Source organism: Elaeis guineensis, chromosome 13, assembly GCF_000442705.2.
Source record: "Elaeis guineensis isolate ETL-2024a chromosome 13, EG11, whole genome shotgun sequence".
NCBI classification, from domain to species: Eukaryota; Viridiplantae; Streptophyta; class Magnoliopsida; order Arecales; family Arecaceae; genus Elaeis; species Elaeis guineensis.
Window position 1 is genome coordinate 5,069,520 of NC_026005.2, and position 21,256 is coordinate 5,090,775.

At 35.7% G+C, this 21,256-nt stretch overlaps 1 protein-coding gene across 1 annotated transcript; it reads left to right on the forward strand.

Annotated features, from left to right (window-relative positions):
* The first annotated feature begins 18,588 nt into the window (after window positions 1-18,588).
* Window positions 18,589-20,334, forward strand: LOC105060546 (homeobox-leucine zipper protein ATHB-16). Its single transcript, XM_010944311.4, has 3 exons — window positions 18,589-19,031; window positions 19,131-19,525; window positions 19,629-20,334. Exons 1-3 carry the CDS (start codon window positions 18,980-18,982, stop codon window positions 20,061-20,063), a joined length of 882 nt encoding a protein of 293 aa, XP_010942613.2. The 5' UTR covers window positions 18,589-18,979; the 3' UTR covers window positions 20,064-20,334.
* The last annotated feature ends 922 nt before the right edge of the window (window positions 20,335-21,256 follow it).

Consider the following 21,256-nt stretch of genomic DNA (forward strand, 5'->3'; position numbering starts at 1 on the left):
ATTCTGGACCGTCGGATCGCGTAGTTTAACTCCTTATAAACCGACAATAAACAGCAGCCGTTGGATCAATCTTCAGATTAAATCTCAGCTGTTGGATCATGCCCAAGATCTTTCTCTCACTGTGAGCTGCGCTTGTGGACCATGTAACTATTCCTGTGAACCGCGCCCTGGCTCTGGACCGAGCGACCGGTCCACCGTGCACTGGAGGTCTTTTTAAAGTTTTTTTAAGGGTATTTTGGCTCATTTTTGCTCTGATTTTTGCCTAAAAAATTTAAAAAAATATATATGCATTAAATTTTTCAAAAATTTTTCATCATTTTGATGCTTAAATTGCTTAATTAAATTAACATCTATTTTTTATAAATATACTCTAATTTTATTTTTTTTTAAAATTATTTAATTTTTGCAAGAAAAATTAATTAATTCGTAAAATTAAGTTTTTAAGAAGATGTTAGCACCATAAATTATCAAAAATATCTACAATAAATATAAAAATATGTCACTTATCAAAAGATTAGAAGCAATGTAGAGTCAGATTTTCAGACAGAGTTTGGTATTCATGAGGATGGATCATTAAGATGCAACAATAATAGGATTTGTATTCCAAATGACTTCGAATTGAAAAGAGAAATTATGGAGGAAGCTCATAATACTAGATATACAGTGCACTTTTAAAGCACCAAGATGTATAAAAATCTGAAGAATATATTTTGATGGAATAATATGAAGAGAGAGATTGCATAATTTGTGGCACAGTGCTTGACGTATGAGCAAATAAAAGCAGAACATCAGAGACTAGCAGTATTGTTGCAGTCCCTTCCTATTCTTTAACAGAAGTGGGAATATATTACAATGGACTTTGTATCTGGATTGCCTCATACTCCCAAGGATTATGATGCCATACGAGTAATTATAGATATACTCACAAAATTAACTCATTTTTTGGCATTTAAAATAGGAATGACATTAGAAAGCTTGCAGAGCTTTATATCAAGTAGATAGTGAGGTTGCATGGAGTCTCTATATCGATTGTCTCAGATAGGGATTTATGATTTGTGACATATTTTTGGGATAGTCCACATAAAGCTTTAGGGACCACTCTTAATTTTAGTACTGCTTTCCACCCATCGATTGATGGCCACTCAGAAAAAATCATTCAAATTTGAAGGATATGTTGAGAGCTTGCATGATTGATATGGGAGGTTCTTGGGACTTTAATTTGCCTTTGGTTGAGTTTGCTTAATGAGTATTCAGATGGCTTCTTACTAATCTCTTTATGGAAGAAAATGCAGATCTCTCATTTTTTGGGATGATGTGGGTGAAAGAAAACTTATGGGCCTCTAGATTATTCAGCAAATAGTTGAAAAGATTCAGTTAATAAAAAAATATCTTCAGATAGCTCAAAGTAGATAGAAAAATTATGTAGATAGGAGATAAGAATTAGAATTTTAGATATAAGATCATGTATTTATGAGAGTATCTCTCACTAGAACAGTGATGCGATTTGGAGTTCATGGGAAACTCAGTCCTCAATATGTGGACCCTTTTGAGATTCTAGAAGGAATTGGAGTTGTGGCATATAAATTGACACTTCCACTCTCACTGGTTAGAGTTCATGATATATTTCATATTTTCATGTTAAGAAAGTATATTCTAGATGCAAGTCATGTGATAGAGTTGGTGCTTTTGCAGTTTAGAGAAAACCTATCTTATGATGAACAGCATGTACGCATCGTTGATAGGAAGAAACAAATATTAAGAAGGTGCACTATTCACTGTGTCAAGATCCAATAGAGTAATCATGCATAACATGATAACATGAGGCTACTTGGGAGCTAGAGGACAAAATAAAGGAGAAATATCCCAACTTTTTTGCAAATTGAAGAATGTCAAATTTTGAGGACAAAATTTTTAAAAAGGAGGGCGGAGGAGAATGTGACACCCGAAGGCCCTTTCCCTTATTCCCTCATTCGAAAAAAAAAGAGGAGACCCCTGATGAATACAATGGAGGAGGAAGAGTCCTCCTCCATCTCGAGTTCATCAGAGGCTATGAAAACCTAGCCTCCACTTCTATTTAAAGTCCCCAACCTCTCCAGTAGTGTTCGTTGCATCTGCTGCTCATCTTTTTTTCCTTTTCTTCGATTGATTGCCAATGATTTGAACCTATTAGACCTGTCAGTGATCATGACCGAGTCCTCATTGGAGTTATGGTAAGATCTCTTAATCTTCTCTCTTTCCTCTTCCTTCTTAAACTCCTGTCATCAATCGTGTTCCTCACCGGAAAGATCCAAGGAAAAGAAACACCCATAATCCCCTATTTTTGGATTTGAAAAATTTTCTTTGATCATCTATTTCTAGCTTCCTCCACTACTGGCACTTGTCGTCAGAGTTAGGGATTTGTTCTTGTTTGCTACTCTTGGCTATGGTTAGAGCCCCATCATCAGAAATCATGTAAAATAGCCACAAAAGGGTCGAAACCCCTATTTTTATTTCTTTGCTTTTTCTTTCCATCGCCAGCTGCTCTACTGTCATTATTGCTGGTGGCCTCTTATCACCAATCCTTCAACTATCGACCACCACTCGTGATCTTCTTCTTCCTCCTCCCTTCTGTCTTTTTTTCTTCTGCTTCTTTCTTTTTCTTTTTCTTTTTCTTATTTCTTTCTCTCTCCTCTCTCTTCTTTTTTTCTCTTCTCAAATCTTCTCTCTCTTGGTGATAGGCAATCTCAATAGGTCCCTCCCTTGTAACCCGTGTTGACCTTCGTTAAGGGGCTTTGACCCATGCTTGCCAAGTAGCACATCGGCCTCCACCGAGATCCTTGTTAGATCCCACTAGATTTGGACATCCATGACCGCTATATACTACCTATACTCTGATATGATCTTTGATCGAGTGGAATTAACTTGATCAAATCAATTAGGTTCTTAGGCTTTACTGCCCAGCCAGGCACAAGCTATATCCATAACAATACTTTAATCTGATCCATCTAGATTCTTTGAGGTTTTTTAGTTTGTTAAAGCTTTCAAGTCATTGATAATGAAATTAATTATATATTAATGATATTGAATCGATGAAGCCGACGTATCTAACTGAAATTGAATTTTAAAGTATGAGAAGATAAGTAATCTAACATTTTAAGTATACTTTCGAATGATCTTTAAAAAATTATAATTAGTTATATAATTTGATTTATGCTCTTTATTTTTTATTTGATAAAATAGATCAAGTATGTATTATTTTATTATTAAAAATAATTTATTTTAAATATATAATCTACTTTGAAAAATAGATTAAAAAAATTGATCGGAGAGTTTGTGAAATTACATATATATATATATATATATATATATATATATATATATATATATATATATATATATATTATTTTTATTTTTTTTTTTTCCAGCATGACTATGTGTGGCCCTACCAACGGGGATTATACATTGGACTCTTGTCGACTTATAATCTTAAAAACTAATTTTGACACTAAGTCATCGATAATTAAAATAATAATATTTATTATCTGATATTTTGTGCAATATGCTTCTATGGGCCGTATTATTTCTTACAGAGATGTGCCCATTTCGGACGCGAAGAGGAGCAGCTCGGGCATCAAAGGACTGCATTTATGAGCATCTTGAGGAGTGTCAAGCCATCATTGGAAGGCCTTGGGATTTAAAGAAGGAAAAGAGAAGGAAACTTTATTTTCCATTTTTTAGATGCGAAGAGAATGTGAGCTCATATTGTCCCACTACGGATGCCACGCGAAACAACTAGAACATAGCTGTTGAAGCTCCCCGGCTTGTGGTGGTAGGTGTGAGAATACTATGCCCCCCCCCCCCCCCCGCCCACCTCTCTTCAAACTAGAGAGAGAGAGTGAGAGAGAGATCTTCCACTCTCTCTCTATAAATTTTACGAAGCCTTGAAGGATTTCATAGCTATCGATGGATAGATAGAGAGAGAATGAGATTGCCCCTTCTGCTGGAGGGGACATGTTTTTCTCAGTATTATTTTACCTCCTAATAAATATTGGTAGCCTTAGACCCTCCATTACACTCAAAAAAAAAAAATAACGATCTAGTAATATTTTTGTAATTTCGGATTTAACTATTGATGACACATGAATTGTACCTACAAAACAGGTTGCAAGAATTGTGACTGCCTTCATGGCATTTGAATTACACCACAAACGTGCACTATTATGAGCTAGTTACAGCCAATTAAACATTGTAAGCTAAGCTAAAATTAGCTAGCCAAACAATTGCATGAAAGTACAGTTACTGCAATTGCTGTAATATGCGATGCCATCCGTACAAAAATCTAGTTACTTGCTCGTAACCAAATGGGCTCTAAATGTAGGTCTTGGTACAAAGCTATTCTTGTGAGGCTGCGATGCAAACTTTTAGGTGTTTGTCTACCTATAGTCGGTGTTCATCACCATCTCGCAAAACGCCACATGTAGATGAGTTAAACGTGCTTGAATACAATCAACTCCATTCTTGGACTTCGGCGAAAAAAAAAAAAAAAAGTAATGAGGGTGGCCTACAGGTGACGGCTGGGAATCTACCACCTTTCGCTTCAACAATGTGAAGGTTTTAGTGCGGCTATGCGAACTCTACTATTTGATAATGCACAACCTCCGGAAGGGACGTATCTCAAGCGACATGGTTGGTGAGCTATGAAAGGCAATGAATTTGGTATTCAAAAGCTGTCATTATATGGATTCTAGCTGTGTTGAATCAATGCATCATGGTTCAGGTGAAATATATACTTCATGAGCACATTAGGTGGCTACCTAGCCAACACATAAGGAAACTTATCCATCATTCTTTTTGTTAATTTAAAGGTGTTCCATGTTTACCTCATTTGCTTGGGCACCTAATGCTAACAAGAGAACAAAGATTACCTGCAATTCGTTTGAAATCTGCCATCTGCAATTCTTTGTAGAGCCTTATGCCTATACCCACCATATATCTGCCTTTGGTCAGGGCGGATCGGATAACATGATGGTGCAGCTTGAATCAGATCATATAGTCGAGACGAGTTGGGAACTCATCATGCAAAAATTCTAAAATAATTATATTTTTGAAATGCGGGCATAATTGGGTTAAGATTATATTGGGTTGGGTTCAAAGCAAGACATACTATGATCCGCATCTAATCCAAATCTATTTCGGATATTTTATCTAGAACGCACGTTTGCTTTGAATTTTAATCGAAGCAGGTTGGATCAGATCAGGTCAAATAAAATCTATCCTATTCAGATCGGATCGGATTGCAGATCTATTGAGTTGGCCACAATCACCATCCCTAAATAAAGTATGCCATAAACTTAGCCAAATAGTTATGGTCATCAACCAGATGATCAAAGCTTCCACAGGTTTCATTATGGTTGGGTATTAAAAATATTCATGCTACCTTATATTTAGCTCCCCCCAAGGCATAGGCTTTCATATGCCAGTTCTCAGACAGTCTGGGGTTCGGCAACCCTAGCTATGCGTCCTTAATGGCACGTTGATCTCATTGTATCACTCTCTAGTCAACCTGAGAGGTCTCAAGACATATCATATCTGAAAGGAAGCTGGTGCTGATGGCTTGATGGACTTATACTTGGGGCACTGTTCACCCCTGAATGGAGTAACTGGTGATGTGAGCCTCTCCAACTTTAAATAAAACAGCTACAAGAAGAAAGAGGGAAGTTACATTGGTGCTCCCTTGAAGTAGTCTTATCTTTTCAGTCCAGTAGTCCACCTTTATAAGCACTATTGAGTTATTATTGAATATTAGAACCCAAGGAAATGCATGATGAGGAGCTCAAAGCGCAAGTCTTCAGATCCTTGAATTCCTCTGCGACATGGTAGACATCAGCTTTAACAGTTCCACCTTTTAATGGGGTTGCAGAAGTGAAAGATGGGGTTGTCCAAATGTAAATTTATGTAATGATTACCTGTTGATAAATCACACATTCTGGATCACATGATGCTCTCAAAGGTACATCTCTGTCGCTTTTAGCTGATGGGCCATGCATTTTAAATTCTTGATCAAAAAGTATGGCATTGCGTTGTCATCACTTGACAAAGGGAAAAGAAAGGAGACCCACCTGCCTCAAAATGTAGCTTTCAAGGACAGACTTTAACTTCCCACTTCAGTGGTACTGTTATTAAGGATCTAATGCGTATCACTTTTAATAGTGAGGCCTCCCCTTTTGGAATTCCTTTTGCTTTAGTTTGTTAGTAGGACAAACACTTGGCAAGAAAGCAGAGCTTGAACTGAATCTCTAGCAATTCATAAATTTCTACACTAACCCAAAGAAATATAATAAAATGATAGATTTTTTTGAAGGTTGATTCACATTTTTTTCTCTCACTGACCAAATCCGCCATCTAGGTCAAAAGTTCGAAAACCATAGACAAATATCAGCACTAGTTCTTTGATTGATTTGTATAACTTAATTGATGAAGGAATTCCACATCATATGAACATACCGGCCGATAAGAAAATGATTCATGTTATAGTTATTTAGTGCTAGGATAATTGACAAATTAAAATCAATGAAACATACCCCACTAACCTAACAATCTATATGTTATTCTCTGCCAAATATTTCATACAAGGTCAAGTTTTCCAGTAGATACTAGTTTCAATCAGATACCATGTGTATTTCAGTTTAGCTTTTTTATTTTTTTCCTCTATTGTCCTTTTTCTTGATCCTTCAAAATAAATTTTAGTTACATTTCTTATCTTTGATCTCTTCATTATTAAGTCTTGCAAAATAACTTTTTTTTTTTTTGCTTCATTACCATTTCGGTGTGACTCATAAGTTTCTCTAACATACACATTTCTATCACTTTGGCACTCTCATCTCTCCAACTCTTCATACATAGACACTTCAATTAGCAAACATTCTACCTCTCAGTTGTTATGCTGTCATTGGCTCTTTGCAACTTTAAAATCTTTAGTTTTACACGAACCGCAATCCGAACACAACTATTCATTCACCATGATCTGGTTAGATTAGATTAGGTATCTCAATCTACCGCTTGTATAATGAATTTAAAATAGCAAATAATAGCTGTAACTATTATTATTTCACAGAAGTTTCATTTTAAGTGTACCTAATACCATATAAGAGTACTCAACTGACATGATTACATGCCTTTGGACCAAAAGTGACAACTTGACCCACAAACCTGAGGGTCCTAAGTGGTCATTAGATTTTTTTTTTTTTTAAGCCCTAATATCGATTACATTGACGAGATTTCCAATACTCTAATCATTTAATATCAATTGGAAGTCATTTTATATCATGTATGTAGATTAATTATTCTCCTTTTGTCAATTTTTTTTTTTTAGTTTAGTTAAGTTAATTAAGCCATCCATGTAGGTTGGATCTTGTCGTTTGTTCCTTCAGCCATAAGTACTGAAAGTGTATAAAGATTAGCCGACCCACTCATCTTTGGCATGAGGAGAGTCTTGTACTACAGAATCATAGATTGCTCCCATCAAACAACTTATCATGAGCACAAAAAATTTCCCATGTCCTATCACTAAAAAAAAAAAAATATTACCAAGATGATCAGACACCATCAGACAACATGGTAGGCCTAGTGATCATAGCTTGGAAGAAAGCAATGAAAAGGAAAAAGGGCAATGTTCCCTCATGGCCCAAGGCAGGGACACTATTTAATGAGTGCCACACTCATATGACCCTTGGATGGTCCCATTTTTTTATTCTGCCCCACGGCAAACAAGTCAGCACACATCTTATGCCATCACATAGTATGAGTAATCAATTGCCAAGGACCAACTTGCCCACACCAATATCCAAAAACCAAATAGAGCCCAAACAAACCTCCATGGCCTGCAAACCTTAAGAGGTGGACCCCAATTTGGTTGTGATCAGGCTCTCCTCAGTCCTCAGAACCATTAGGAACGTGACTACAGCTACAGCCTTGTCCACCACTAGGAAGTAAAGGAGGACAAAGTGAGAACCCTACTTTCTATGGTACTGGAAGTCATGTGGTCTTGTGTCAGTGCACCATAAGTTTGTTGTCTGCAGTGACTGAAATTGTTGCACCTTGATAAATTATTATATGATCAACACCATCAAAATTAATTACAGGCATACAAAATGCTGTATGGTACTTGCCATTCTGCTTCTGTAGTTGTTTAGGCTGTTACTTTTTCTTCAATACCTGCTATAAGCTCAGATAAAACAAATGAATTACATGTAGGGTAGAATGTTGACATAATATGAAACTCCCACTTTAATACGTACGTATAAAAGAAATGATCCTATATATAGGATAGTTGATTATTATGGTTTATTAGGCTGTTACTTTTCCTTTAATATCTATGTACAAGCCAGAGAAAACTTTATTCAATAGAAATGTCTCTACCTATATGTACTCTATTTCAATTTTCTTTATAATTTGCTGTCCATCCGTCACCTGCATGACAAGTATCCACTTAATACTCTTCTAGCAGTAACATATCCTCTTAAGGAAATGAATTTATGATATCTTTTCTAACTGGCAATGGTATCCAACCTACATTTTGAATATTTATTTCATGATACCGAACCTAAAATATCTCAATTTCTTAAAGTTGATACCACTCAACCTCAAAGAAACCAAAAGCACGCACGCAAAGATGCAACCATCCTTGGAAGAAGACAAACTAAAAGGGAAGATTTGATGCCGAACTTGCACGGGCAAATATGGTACCGGAGTTCCACATCGATACTCTTTTTAAGTATTGCCATCTACTTTCAACAAAGAGCAGGCGTGCGTGGTGGTTGCAAAGTGTAAATTTTCCTCAATCGCTTTAAAGCTTCCCTTGATGGAATCTATTTTCCCAAAGTTCAAACTAGGTAAAAGATGGCAGGCTATGTGGACCTGGTAAATGCCGTACTAAGTCACTGGCTAATTATATTGTTAGATCATCACTTGTAGTTCCAGATGTCATCTAAGAAAATTAATAAGAATTTTTATATGGCTACTACACAAAATTAACAAAATTTTGTCCGGAAATATCCAGAAACACTACTCTAAGATACGACCGGTATCCTCCACTTACGAGCATGACCATGGATAAGATCGATGAAGACTTTTCAATATCCAAGAAAAAAGAAATATTACAGTAAAAAAGAGAAAACTTAAAAAGAAGAAGAAGAGAGGACTCTTGGATGGCTTACTAAATTAGGTCCCAATAGACTTTTTCATAACCAACTAATATGACTATTTATAATTGTTTATGACTGTTTGGGTTTTTATTAATTCATTTAGGCTTTCAATAAGAAGTCCAATAGTTAGAACATTTAATAAGGAGCCCAATGATTAAAAAATAAAAATGAGATAAAATACACATGACCGTTGGTAATTATGAGTCCAACGGTCAGAAATTAAAATCATGATAAAGAGATTAAAATATTTAAATAAAAAAATTAAAAAATAAGATTAAAATTCGTAGAAGAGAATTTAAAAAAATTTTTAGTTTTCTTTTTTGGATCCTCTCCAACATATATTGGGTTGCTAGATTAATCAACAGTTCTTTAAAATTATGCAACTTGATTGCAAATGGAGAGGATCCAAAGTTTGTTACCATGTTGGCCTAATAACAACCTCCAATCTTATTTACAAAAGCTGGCTAGAAGATATTATTTAAATTTTTTTAGCCATATATAAATATTCAAGACTTTTTCAACTCCCAGTGGTGGGGCTAAATATATGCTTGCACGGACTTTTACATAATTCCCTCATTTTAAATCCTAATGTCCTTTGCCAGCTTCCAAATCTAATCAAATTCAATTATAAATATAATGAGCAGCTCTTAGTCAACCCTAAAAGATTTATCGCACTGTGTCTTTTAGTCCACATGGTCCATGGTTTAGATTTTGATATTATTAATAACGATTCAAAACTTCACATAAAAAGACTAGTCTAAAGATACTATTAGGTATCTTAGCATCTAAGGTCTTTTTAATGCAACCAATATAGAACTAAATATATGTTTGTATGAGTTTTCAATAGAAAAGGTTAGCCAAAGTGCATAGTTAGGTTCTTTGACTCTGTATAAATATCCAAGATCTCCTTAATATAATTCATATCCTATGGCTCCTCACGTATTTTCCTGTTTAAATCCTAGCATCCTTATTGAATAATTAAATCCAGTCACAAACACAATGATTAATCGCATCATGAAAACCTATATTCAATCCCAAACAGGTTTGTATTATATATCAACTAGTCCACATAGAGCATGGATGGAATATATTTTGATATCATTTTTAATGATTTAAGATCTCACTCAAAAAAGCTAGTTAGAAAATATTATTTGGCTTTGTTAGCCATATATCATCAACAAATGATATGAACTAAACATGCACATGCATGTGTGCTCACATACTTAGATCTAGTCCAAACTGGTTCTAGTTCGGAACGGAGTGATGAATCTAATTGATAGATGTGGTCTAGGTGGTTTCTAAATTAAATTTAGCTAAGGTTGGATCTAGATGCCATATTGAAGACCTCATGTTTTAAATTTTATTGGGTTTAGTTGGTAAAAAATTTAAGATGGTGAAGTCCAATTTTGCTCCATTTATATGAGACAATGTGAACATTAATTAGAGCAAAAGGTGACTTGACCAAGACACATAACTAAATCTTGGTTTCATATCGAACCCTACCTGTGGAGAAAGAATATATTTGAGTTTTGGTCGAGCACTCACTGGGTTATTCTAGGATGAAAGGGGCATGCACTTTGTCAAGTCATGATAAATTTAAGAAAGTAATATTTCTTGCTTCATACATACAATTTAATTGATTATATGTAGGAATACACAACAAGATCACACTAATTTTTTAGCAAACCGATACAATGCAAGTGCTAGCAAGTTGCAAAGTTGCTGTTTATCATGTAGAATGCTAATTGTGATCCTTTGTGATGCACCTTTCAAGCACTATGGGTCATAGGATCTTTTGTTTTCTTTTTCAAAAATGATGCTCATAAGCCATCATGATGATTAGAGAAAAAAAAAGTTAAATTATTCACTGTCGATAAATTTGCTGTCAATCCATATCGATTGGCAAGGTGAAAGTTAATTAAAGTCATTATCTCCAATGCACGCATCCTCTCTCTCTCTCTCTAGGTAAACATGTAGACATCCTTTGCCACCTACCCATGACCATAAATAGAGAGCCATAAAGTACTTGAGTATAGGGTTGGGCATGAATCGAATTCAGTTGAATTAAGAAAAAATTTCATCTAATCGAATCCAATTAGATTGAATAAAATTCAACCCCGTTGCCAATCATTTATCATATATAAACCATTTGAAACCAAAGTGAATAATTTGTAGTGGGTTCGGATGGATTATATTGATTTAGGCTTCAATGTTGATCCAATATTGATTTTAAGTCCAACATTGATCCATTTAAATTTATTTATTATTTTTTATTAATTTAATGCAAAAAAGTCCTGAACCTTATAAGTTATAAATTTTGGGCTTATTTTTGAACATGTACAAAATAAAACAGAAAAAAAAAATTTTACTCATATGAAAGCAACTACATCTGAAAACTTTCACTTTAGAATTGTCTCAAATTGATATGTTTCTATCAACAATTCAACACTAATATTTTCATAAATTCAAATGGATGATGCGGTATTTTTTAGAATGAAGTATTGAAGTCTAAATGATATCGTTCCAAAATGAAAATGAGTTTATGAAATACTACATTGGTTGAATTCGGTTTCATATAGTTTAAAAGTGTAAAAATCGAATCCGACCATAAATAATTAATTTTTTACCAATCCCAACCCAATTCCATTCGATTTATGTCTTTCAACCGATCGAAACAGATGTTTATTGGGTCCAATTGGATGGATTTCTTCAGATTTCGATTATTTGCTCAACCCTACTCGAGTATAAATGCTATATGACAAATCATACGTTAGATCACAATTTAGACAAAAATGTAATTCAAAATAGATGCTTGGATGATACTTATGAACTACCTTTAATTCTAATCATCAATTCAGTCCAAAATTTGGCTCCTCTTTTTTTGTATATACTTAGATCATGCGAGATCCTATAAGTCTATATCTACAAAAAAATAAAACTAAAATAAATTTGTCTAATCCTTATAAAACTAAACCTAGCCATTTAGAATGTCGGAAGATCTATCATGCATTCATTACATGTTCTTAAGTCAGTTCTCAACAATCAAAATAATAATAATAATAATAATGCATGCCATGAGACTTGAAAAGCTATTTCTCTAATGAGCAATTATACGCATGGTTCCTCACACTTTTTAAGTTAATTAAGCCCTAGCATCCTTATTACGTTAAAGAAATCTACAGTTGTATATATTTAATTACATATCAGTTATACATTAGATATATCTTGGATATTTATATATAGTTAAAAATCTAAACAATAATTTTTTGGCTCATCATTTTGAGTGAGAATCACTACAAATAATATCATAATAAATTCAGCTAATAATTTATATAGATTAGGTGATACTGCAATACAGATTCTTTGAGATTGATCACAAGTTAATCTTCATATTTATAATTAAATTTATTATATTTATGATTGAATTTAAATAAATTTAGATCTTAAGCTTGATAAAAATGATTGGACTTAAATCAAGATAGCATGCGAGGTATTTTGATGGCTTGATAAATTATACATCCTATAAAATCTAATTTACGGACAAGGCTTGAAGGAACAATGAGGAAAAAATAAAATAAAACCATTTCAACGCATGCATACAAGTCGGCCAACGATGGCGTGCGTAACAGTAGGCCATCAAAGCTTTTGTTCCAACCCTACCAATATGTGACACGGACACATGACCTTGGGTGGCGATCCCCTATCAAAAGCAGCATTTTTTGTTCTTTGAGCCCTTTTCATGGACCATACGGCATACTTCTCTAGTCAAATTTAACAAAGGAGAGTGGCTGTAGTGAGTTGGAACCACTTTTTTCCAATGGCAACTTCCAACCCACAGGGATTCCTTTTTGGCCTCGGCAAGTCTCACCACCCAACTTCCTCCTCCCTTCCCATTCCAAACAAACCATTTCCTTCCCATCTACCACTCACGCTCTGGCTTCGTACCACATTCAAGGAAAGAAGAACACACAACTAGTAGTCTAGTAGAACAACCAAAGAATGCTTCTCTACCGTAATTCCCATGAATACGTTTCATAAAATTAATGTTGTGTTTAAGATTGAAGGACTTGGTAGGCTTCTCATCATGCTTGAAACGACTCCATTTATTGGCATCAGTTTAAGCATTAGTGATAATGAAGCCCACCTCAGGTAAAGGAAGCATGCATGCATGCATGTCTCAAGAAGGGAGTGTAGAGGAAGTATATATTAGGTGAGAAAGAAATGTTATAACTTATGGCCGGCAGGCTGTTTGGTTCCTGAATTTTTGGAAAACTGCTGATATTAGAGCTTAAGAATAAAGTACAACCCTTCTATCTTATTTTTGTGATCGGTTGGTAAATAAGCAAGGACGGAGGTTATACCTTTCGCGCGCAACAGAAGTATTCATCTTTCTTTGTACGAATCTACTTTTGGATCATGCAATGGTCCCTTCGAGATCTATGCAGTTGGATCTCGAAATGTTTTATTATAAGGAGTGCAATCAAATGGTCGACATTATGAAAGAAGACCGACCATCCTTTGTGTGAAAGATACAATCCAAACCCAATAAGCAAAAAAATGCACACGACATCACCTTGGCACATCTTCTGAGATGTCATTTATCAAGGGACCAACCAATGGGTCTGATTTATTGTATTGAAACAGTTTGTCGAGTCCGAACAATTGGAAAAATTTATGCTTGACCAAGAGCCCAGCCTGGTGACATTCCTGCAGATGGCCTTCCTTGCCAAATACGATGCATATATTTACAGAATCCAGTGGTCCATGTAAGAGCGTTTCATCTGTTTTGTTTTTTGTTAGGGAGAACTAGGGAAATTTTTAACCAGATATACTCTCAAAGTATTCATTAACCTTTAAGTGGGATTAATTTTTTAAAACTTTTTGCATAGGTGCATTCTTTTTTTTTTTCTTTTCTTTTCTTCTTTATTACAGATTCTACTATTAGGAAAAATACTTCGACTTAAACCCTAATAAGTGCAGCAAAAGAAGAACCAAAGTTATCTATATTGTAATAATGTGATATCTAAGTAAGAGAACAATTTCATGCAAAAAGCCTGAACATAAACTTCATTTCGTTTCACAAAGACTAAATTACACAAAAGCTTCAATAGTTAAGGAGGCAAGCAGATTAATTTATAACTGATACTTGTTTTTTTGCTCCTATAGAATCAACATGTACTGACTATAGTAGAATTAAAAAGATCATTAAAGATCTTCAGAAAGGAGAAAGATTAAAAAGAAACAAAAAAATTAACATAAAATCAGCTTTCCTTAAAAGACATGAAACTACTAGAGACATTTTCTAACACAAATACTAGCCTACTAGCCTATCCAAATAAAAACATAATGGGCATATGTATGTTACTAGTTAGTATCTAAGAATTAAACAATAGCAGCCAATCCTTGCACAATTTCATGCCGAAATGGTCCAAAGAAATGTCATTAATGTGACATGTTTCGGCCATTAGATCAAAATTAGATGCTTCATAGATTGACATGAGACACGCACCACACATATCTTATTAATTAGTCAATAGTGAGTTGGAAAATGGAAATGCTATGTGATTGGCAGTAGATGGATTAGTGCTTAATCTGCTTTTAGAAAGATAATCACGTTTTAATTACGATTTTTTACCGATCCCGCCCCAACGCCCTCGCCGCTCCCTTCCTCCTTAGACCGGCGCGACGCTCTGACGCCACTCCGAATCTTCTCGGCGATTAATTGAATGAGATGGGAAAAGATCGGCTCCACCATGGGCCTCCTCATAGTTTTTTTTTTTTTTTTTTTAACCGTTACCCTCCAACCAATCACAACTCTCTCTCTCTTTCTCTAAGCTTTCCTTTTCTTCTAGACGCTCGGACCACACGGTTCCACGTACTGGATCCCAAGTTTTGGGGTTACGGTCACCTCCAAATGAGGTTAAGCTTGCTAACATACTAATCTGCAACAAGCTAATAAAATTTACTATAAGCAAGAGCTTAATTTTGTTAAAATCGGTCATTTGAATCATTTTGTACTGCATCAACAAAAATATTTTCTAAATTCAAAAAGTTTTTGTATAGTCATGTTTACATAAAATTGTAATTAATTGTGATGATTTGAAGTATTTTGAGTTCAGTAACTGTTATGCCACTCTCATGTTACTTTGATAGTATATTAAGGAGATTTTTCATTAAAATTAAACTGAGATATTGCTTTTAAATAATGATATTGCCTTTTAAATAAATATAATTTGGTTGGAGTTAGCAGCTCTAGTCATTTTGCTGAGTTATAGAAACCAATATCACGCATGGGATATACACATAATTGATTGAAAAGAAATGGACAATATGGATTTGTAATTTAGTTGTATCCTTTAATAGTGCACATATCTTGCATTGCATGTTATGAATCAACAAAAAGTAGTGCAAAAGTATTTCTGTTAAAGAATGAAGTTCATTTAGAATGAGACTCATAAATCGATAGATTTAAGATTTACACATCACAATAATGATGGCGGTAATATGATTTTGTAAAGGAAACCATTTCGTCTAACTATCCTATAAGAATTTGTATGCAGAAATTAATGCCATCAACCGTCTCTCCTCCTCCTCTGTTTCACAAATTGATATGCATTGCATCAAATATTTTCTTCTAACTTAAATAAGGGGAGTAAGCATGATTTAGGGGTAATTAACATCCTCCTCTATATTTATTTCCATTTTAAGTTTAATCTCTATTTAGTAAAAGTTTTGTTCCTGCCCCTTAATTTTGGTGTCCGTTTTATCTTTAGTTTTTGGTTTCTACATACTTACAAACAACTATGTATAAAACATGTATTAATATGAATGTATTAAGATAGCTCATTATTCTTTTTGTTTATTTGTACTTCATCCAACATATGGAATGATGAAGTTTTGTCCAAAGAGATGTTTTAACAAGTACCCTTATTTAGGAAAGTCTTAATTTACCCTAAGAAGCAAGGCATGTGCAAACCAGTAAATATTTATATTAACCATATATTTATAATTTTGAGAAATATCTTGCAGAATTATCTCAAGTTTTGTAACTAATATGAGGGATCACGACATCATTAATCATGATCTTATAAACTCGCCTTTAGATGTTTATATTACTCTTTGTGGATCAAAGCTACCTATAAAAGAGATTATATCATGCTTATTCCCTCTTTAGGAGGATCTTATCCAAAGAGGTCCAGCCAAGTTGCTTCCTTGAACGGTGTTAGTTGAGATGCAATAAATGATCTCCTAAAACCTTCCCACTATTCTTAATTTTGTTAATCAGTGAACTTCCATTTGTGTTAACTATTGATGTTTGTCCTCAAGGAAATACCTGATATCTATATCTAAATTAGTTATAAGAAATCATCAATTAAGTGTTCACTTAAATATGAGTAACATTAAGTGAGCAGTAGGACTGAGCACGGATCGGATTCAATCGGATTGAGAAAAAAATTTCATCCGACCAAATTCAATCGGATTGAAAAAAATTTAATCCACTGCCGACCTTCTATCATGTATAAATCATTTGAAATTGAAGTGAATGGTTTGTAGCGATTTGGATGGGTTGTATTGATTTGGACTTTAATATTGATCCAATATTGATTTTAAGTCCAATGTTAGCTCACTTGAGCTTATTTACTTTATTTTTTATCAATTTAATGTAAAAAAATCTAAATCTTATAAGTTATAAATTTTGAACTTATTTTTGAATCTATATAAAATAAAATAGAAAAATAGAAGGTTTACTCATGTGAAAGTAACTACATCTGAAAGCTTTCATTTTAAAATTATCTCAAATTGATGTGCTTCCATCAATAATTCAATATTAATATTTTTATGAATCCAAATAGGTAACATGATGTCTTTTAGAATAAAGTATTGAAATCTAAACGACGCCATCCCAAAATAAAAGTGAGTTTGCAAAATACTACATCTACTTGATTCGATTTCATATGATTTTAAAGTGTAGGAACCGAATCCGACCATAAATAATTAATATTTTATAAATCTCAATCTGATTCTATCCGATTTATATCTTTCAACCGACCAAAACCAATGTTTATTGGATCGGATTGGATGGGTTTTTTCAAGTTTCAGTTATTTGCTCAGCCCTAGTGAGCAGCCTTAGCCCAACATAGTATTTAGGATATTGAGATGTTTATTTTTTTTTCTAAGTACCGATAATGAGAATAAAATTTGCACCGTACAAAAACACAAATTTGCTAGACATCATTTCTTCCACTTGATTCATCTTAAAAATAACATTTTGATGCATTCTGCAAATGAAAATATATTGATTTAGGAAGTAAGTATTTCTAAAACATATGGAATTAACCTCTATAAAAGATGCGGTAGCTTCACCAAATTTCAAGACGCTCCAGATAGACAAATGGAGATGGCCATGTTCCCAGGTTATTCTATAAATTCTTATTGTAAATTCCTTAGTTTTGGTAGGACTTTGATTCTTGATGATTTTTATATTTGAGAAACATCTATTTCTGATAAAGTGAATGAGTTCATTTCATTATCTTCCAATGGCATAATCTGAAATGCAAATAATCTCAACAAGAGATCCCGTCATTCCATTCCAATTGTATTCCTTGTCGTAATAAGGAATCCTCCTCTCAATATATATAGTCTGAGAATGTAGCTATTCCACCAAAATCTATCCATGTTTCAAGGGCAAACTGCAATGGAAAGCCTACCAATGACAAAAAGAAATTAGAACAAATGGCCATAAATTGGAGCAGTGAAATTTTGAGTTGTGGACCACGTCCTAGATCTGACAAAGCTATCAAAATCGATCTATAGGTGCGCCTCTAATTGCACTATTATATGTTAGAAAAACTTCATGGTCTACTATGTACAGTGAAATTAATATCTATATAAAATTAGATTATAGAGTCTCTATCATAGTTTTTTTTTTTCCTTAAATTTATTTGCCTCAAGCTTAAGCATAATGCGTAGGAATGATAAAAGAATGCAAGTGAGAAGAAAACTAAATTAAGCAAATCTAGATATCGTTGTACCGTGTTGTGCACATCGTCCACACAGAGAGCCAGCTACCATTCATTCGAGCCGGGAGGTGCAACGAGGGTGTGATCAAAGCGCGGAGATCCGGACCCCTTGTTTCCATCCAAATATCTCCCCTTTTTCCCACCGTCCACAACCAGATAATATATAACAATATAAAAATATACAATCTTATAAACAACTGGACAAAACACATAATAATATATACAAATAAAATAAGCTGCATTTGCGGCGAATTTCATTTCATTTCTCATTTCATTTCCTCTTAACCCGGGTTGCCTCTTAACCCACCCCCCACCTAACCCAACCCCCAACCCATGAACCTTTTTATTTATATTCTCCGGGAATCCCCCCACCCCCCGAGCTCTCAGTTCTCCTCTCCCCCTTCCCTTCTCCCCACCATTCCTCTTGGGCTATGAGCGCTTTTGGGGATTCACTCAGTGGGATGTGTTTAAGGTGATGGGCTCTGAAGGAGAGGAGATGGAGAAGAAGGACCCTCCCACTCCTACTCCTCCATCTCTCGTAGTCTCTCACTCACTCACTCGCAGCTGCTCCCCCAGCCGCTGTGTGGAATCTCTCATCCCCACCTCCTCCGAGAACACAAACCACAACACGTCTCTAGAAGAGAGGAAGTGTGTGTGAAGCCTTCTGTTCATATTTGCACCACCTCTATTCCTTCAAACAATCTCTTGCACGCAACCAGATCCCCAGATCTATTATTGTTGGTATTAATTGGGTTCACACTCACCATACCAACCACCATGAAGCGGCTCAGCAGCAGCTCGGATTCTCTCATCCCCATCTGTCCTACTGGTACATTACAAATTCTTTCTTGCATCTTTTACTCAAGCTATATGAAACAACTTAAAATTTAGATTTAAAAGATTATATGGGTGTTTTGGGATGGTTTAGGAGACGAGAAGGGGATGTATGGAAGGGGATTCCAGCCCATGATGGACGGGCTGGACGAGGAGGAGTGCGGCGACGAGGAGCTTTGCTCCGGCAGCCAGGGCGGCGGCGGCGGAGGAGGCGGCGGCGAGAAGAAGCGCCGGCTGAGCGTGGATCAAGTGAGAGCTTTGGAGAAGAATTTCGAGTTGGAGAACAAATTGGAGCCGGAGAGAAAGGTGAGGCTGGCCCAGGAGCTCGGCCTCCAGCCCCGGCAAGTCGCGGTCTGGTTCCAGAACCGCCGCGCCCGGTGGAAGACCAAGCAGCTGGAGCGCGACTACGCGGCCCTCAAGGCCAGCTACGATACCCTCCGCGTGGACTTCGACGCGCTCCACCGCGACAAAGAAGCCCTCCTCGCCGAGGTCAGTAGTCATCACTAGTCAAAATTTGTTATGCAAATACGTACGCACGCAGAATTGAAACGACAAATACTGGAAATTTTTGGGCGATGACCATGGATTGCAGATCAAGATGCTGAAGGAGAAATTAGGAGATCAGGAGGAGAGTCCGAGCTTGTCCTCCGTGAAGGAGGAGCCGGTGGTGTCGGAATCCGAGAACAAGGCCTCGGAGGAGCCACCGGCGCCGGTGTACAAGGACGGATCGTCGGAGAGCGACTCGAGCGCGGTCCTCAACGACGTGCTGAACGACGAGAACAGCCCGCACGATCGGGGGATGTCCATGTCCTCCTTCGGATTCGAGAACTCCCCATCCTTCCCATGCTCGCCACCATCATTGCTGAATTCCGACTCGAGACAACCAAAGGGTGGATTCTTCTTCCAACACCAGCTGCTAAAGATGGAAGACGGTGGACTTCTCGGCGGAGAAGAGCCATGCCCTAGTTTCTTCTCAGATGATCATGCGGCCACCCTCAATTGGTACTATGCGGAGCAGTGGACCTAAATGGAGGAGGAGGAGGAGGAGGAGGAGAATAATAATAATAATAGTAATAATAGTATGGGAAGGAGTTAGGGGAGGTTTTTTAAGATTTTTGTAAAATTGGAAATGTATGTAGCTTTTGGGATGGGAGCTGTGTAATGATGTACAAAAAGCCTTTTCCGGGTTGGAGAGGAAGAGAGAGAGGAAGAGGACGGGAAGGTGTGGGGAGAGAGAGAGAGAGAGAGAGAAAGCTTGATCTCTTTTTATCTCAAATAAAGAATCCTTTTAATATTTAGTTAAATAAAGAAAAAAAATGGAGTAGAATATTGGGTGATTGGGGATATAATATTATAATGATGAGATGGTATTCTGCTTCATCGGTGGAGGGTTCACGTGGTTCTGGTATGGGTGGTGACGTTGCCATTTCCTTTTCTTCTTTTGTCGTGATATAATATTATAAAAAAAGGACTGTTGGGGTCTCCCCAAAGGTTAGAAGTTTGTGCTAAGCCTTGTCCTGTTCGATACCGCATCATGTCGTAGAATTCCCCGGTGTACACTGGTGGTGGGTGATGGAGCTGGAACGCGCATCCAAAATTGGTGTACTCGATCGCTTGGAGTCATTTGGGATCGAACTGATGACCGGTCCACGAATTGTTCTTTATCACAGCTGTGTTGTACCAGGGCATTTCTAAAAAAGCTGAAACCGGATTGAATACCATATCCGATACCAAAGTATCCATCTTCGTATTTGTATCTGATGAATATAGGTATTAATTTATTATAAAAATTTTATAATCATAGAGTTAAAAAAAATATTTAACAAAAAATAAATTAAATTAATAATATATAAAATAGATCTGGACAGATTTTATCCCATCTACTCTCATTCTTAATTTTCAATATCCAAAGTATGGATGAACTGTCTCGAGAGGAGTTCATGTCCTCTTTTAACTTTGTGATATTTGAATTAAAAGGAGGTACAATTTCTCAATCCCTTGCTGAATTATCAGCAATTTTGCGACTAGAAATGATTGCTGGTGATTGAGAATTGGATATCTTAGGTTTTAATCTGGAAGTACCAGAGAGGGTACCTAGTTGATCCAACCAAATGTTATAATTGGGATTGGATGGTGAACTTACTTGTATTTGAGAATTTGAGAAGCTGAGTTTACTTGAAGATTGACTAGCTACTTGTATGTTTCTAATTCATGCATTTT

Coding starts and splice junctions, on each gene's coding strand:
- LOC105060546 (XM_010944311.4), top strand. CDS start 18,980: ATGAAGCGGCTCAGCAGCAGCTCGGATTCTCTCATCCCCATCTGTCCT. Junction 19,032..19,130: donor CATCCCCATCTGTCCTACTG/GTACATTACAAA, acceptor GGGATGGTTTAG/GAGACGAGAAGGGGATGTAT. Junction 19,526..19,628: donor AAGAAGCCCTCCTCGCCGAG/GTCAGTAGTCAT, acceptor CATGGATTGCAG/ATCAAGATGCTGAAGGAGAA.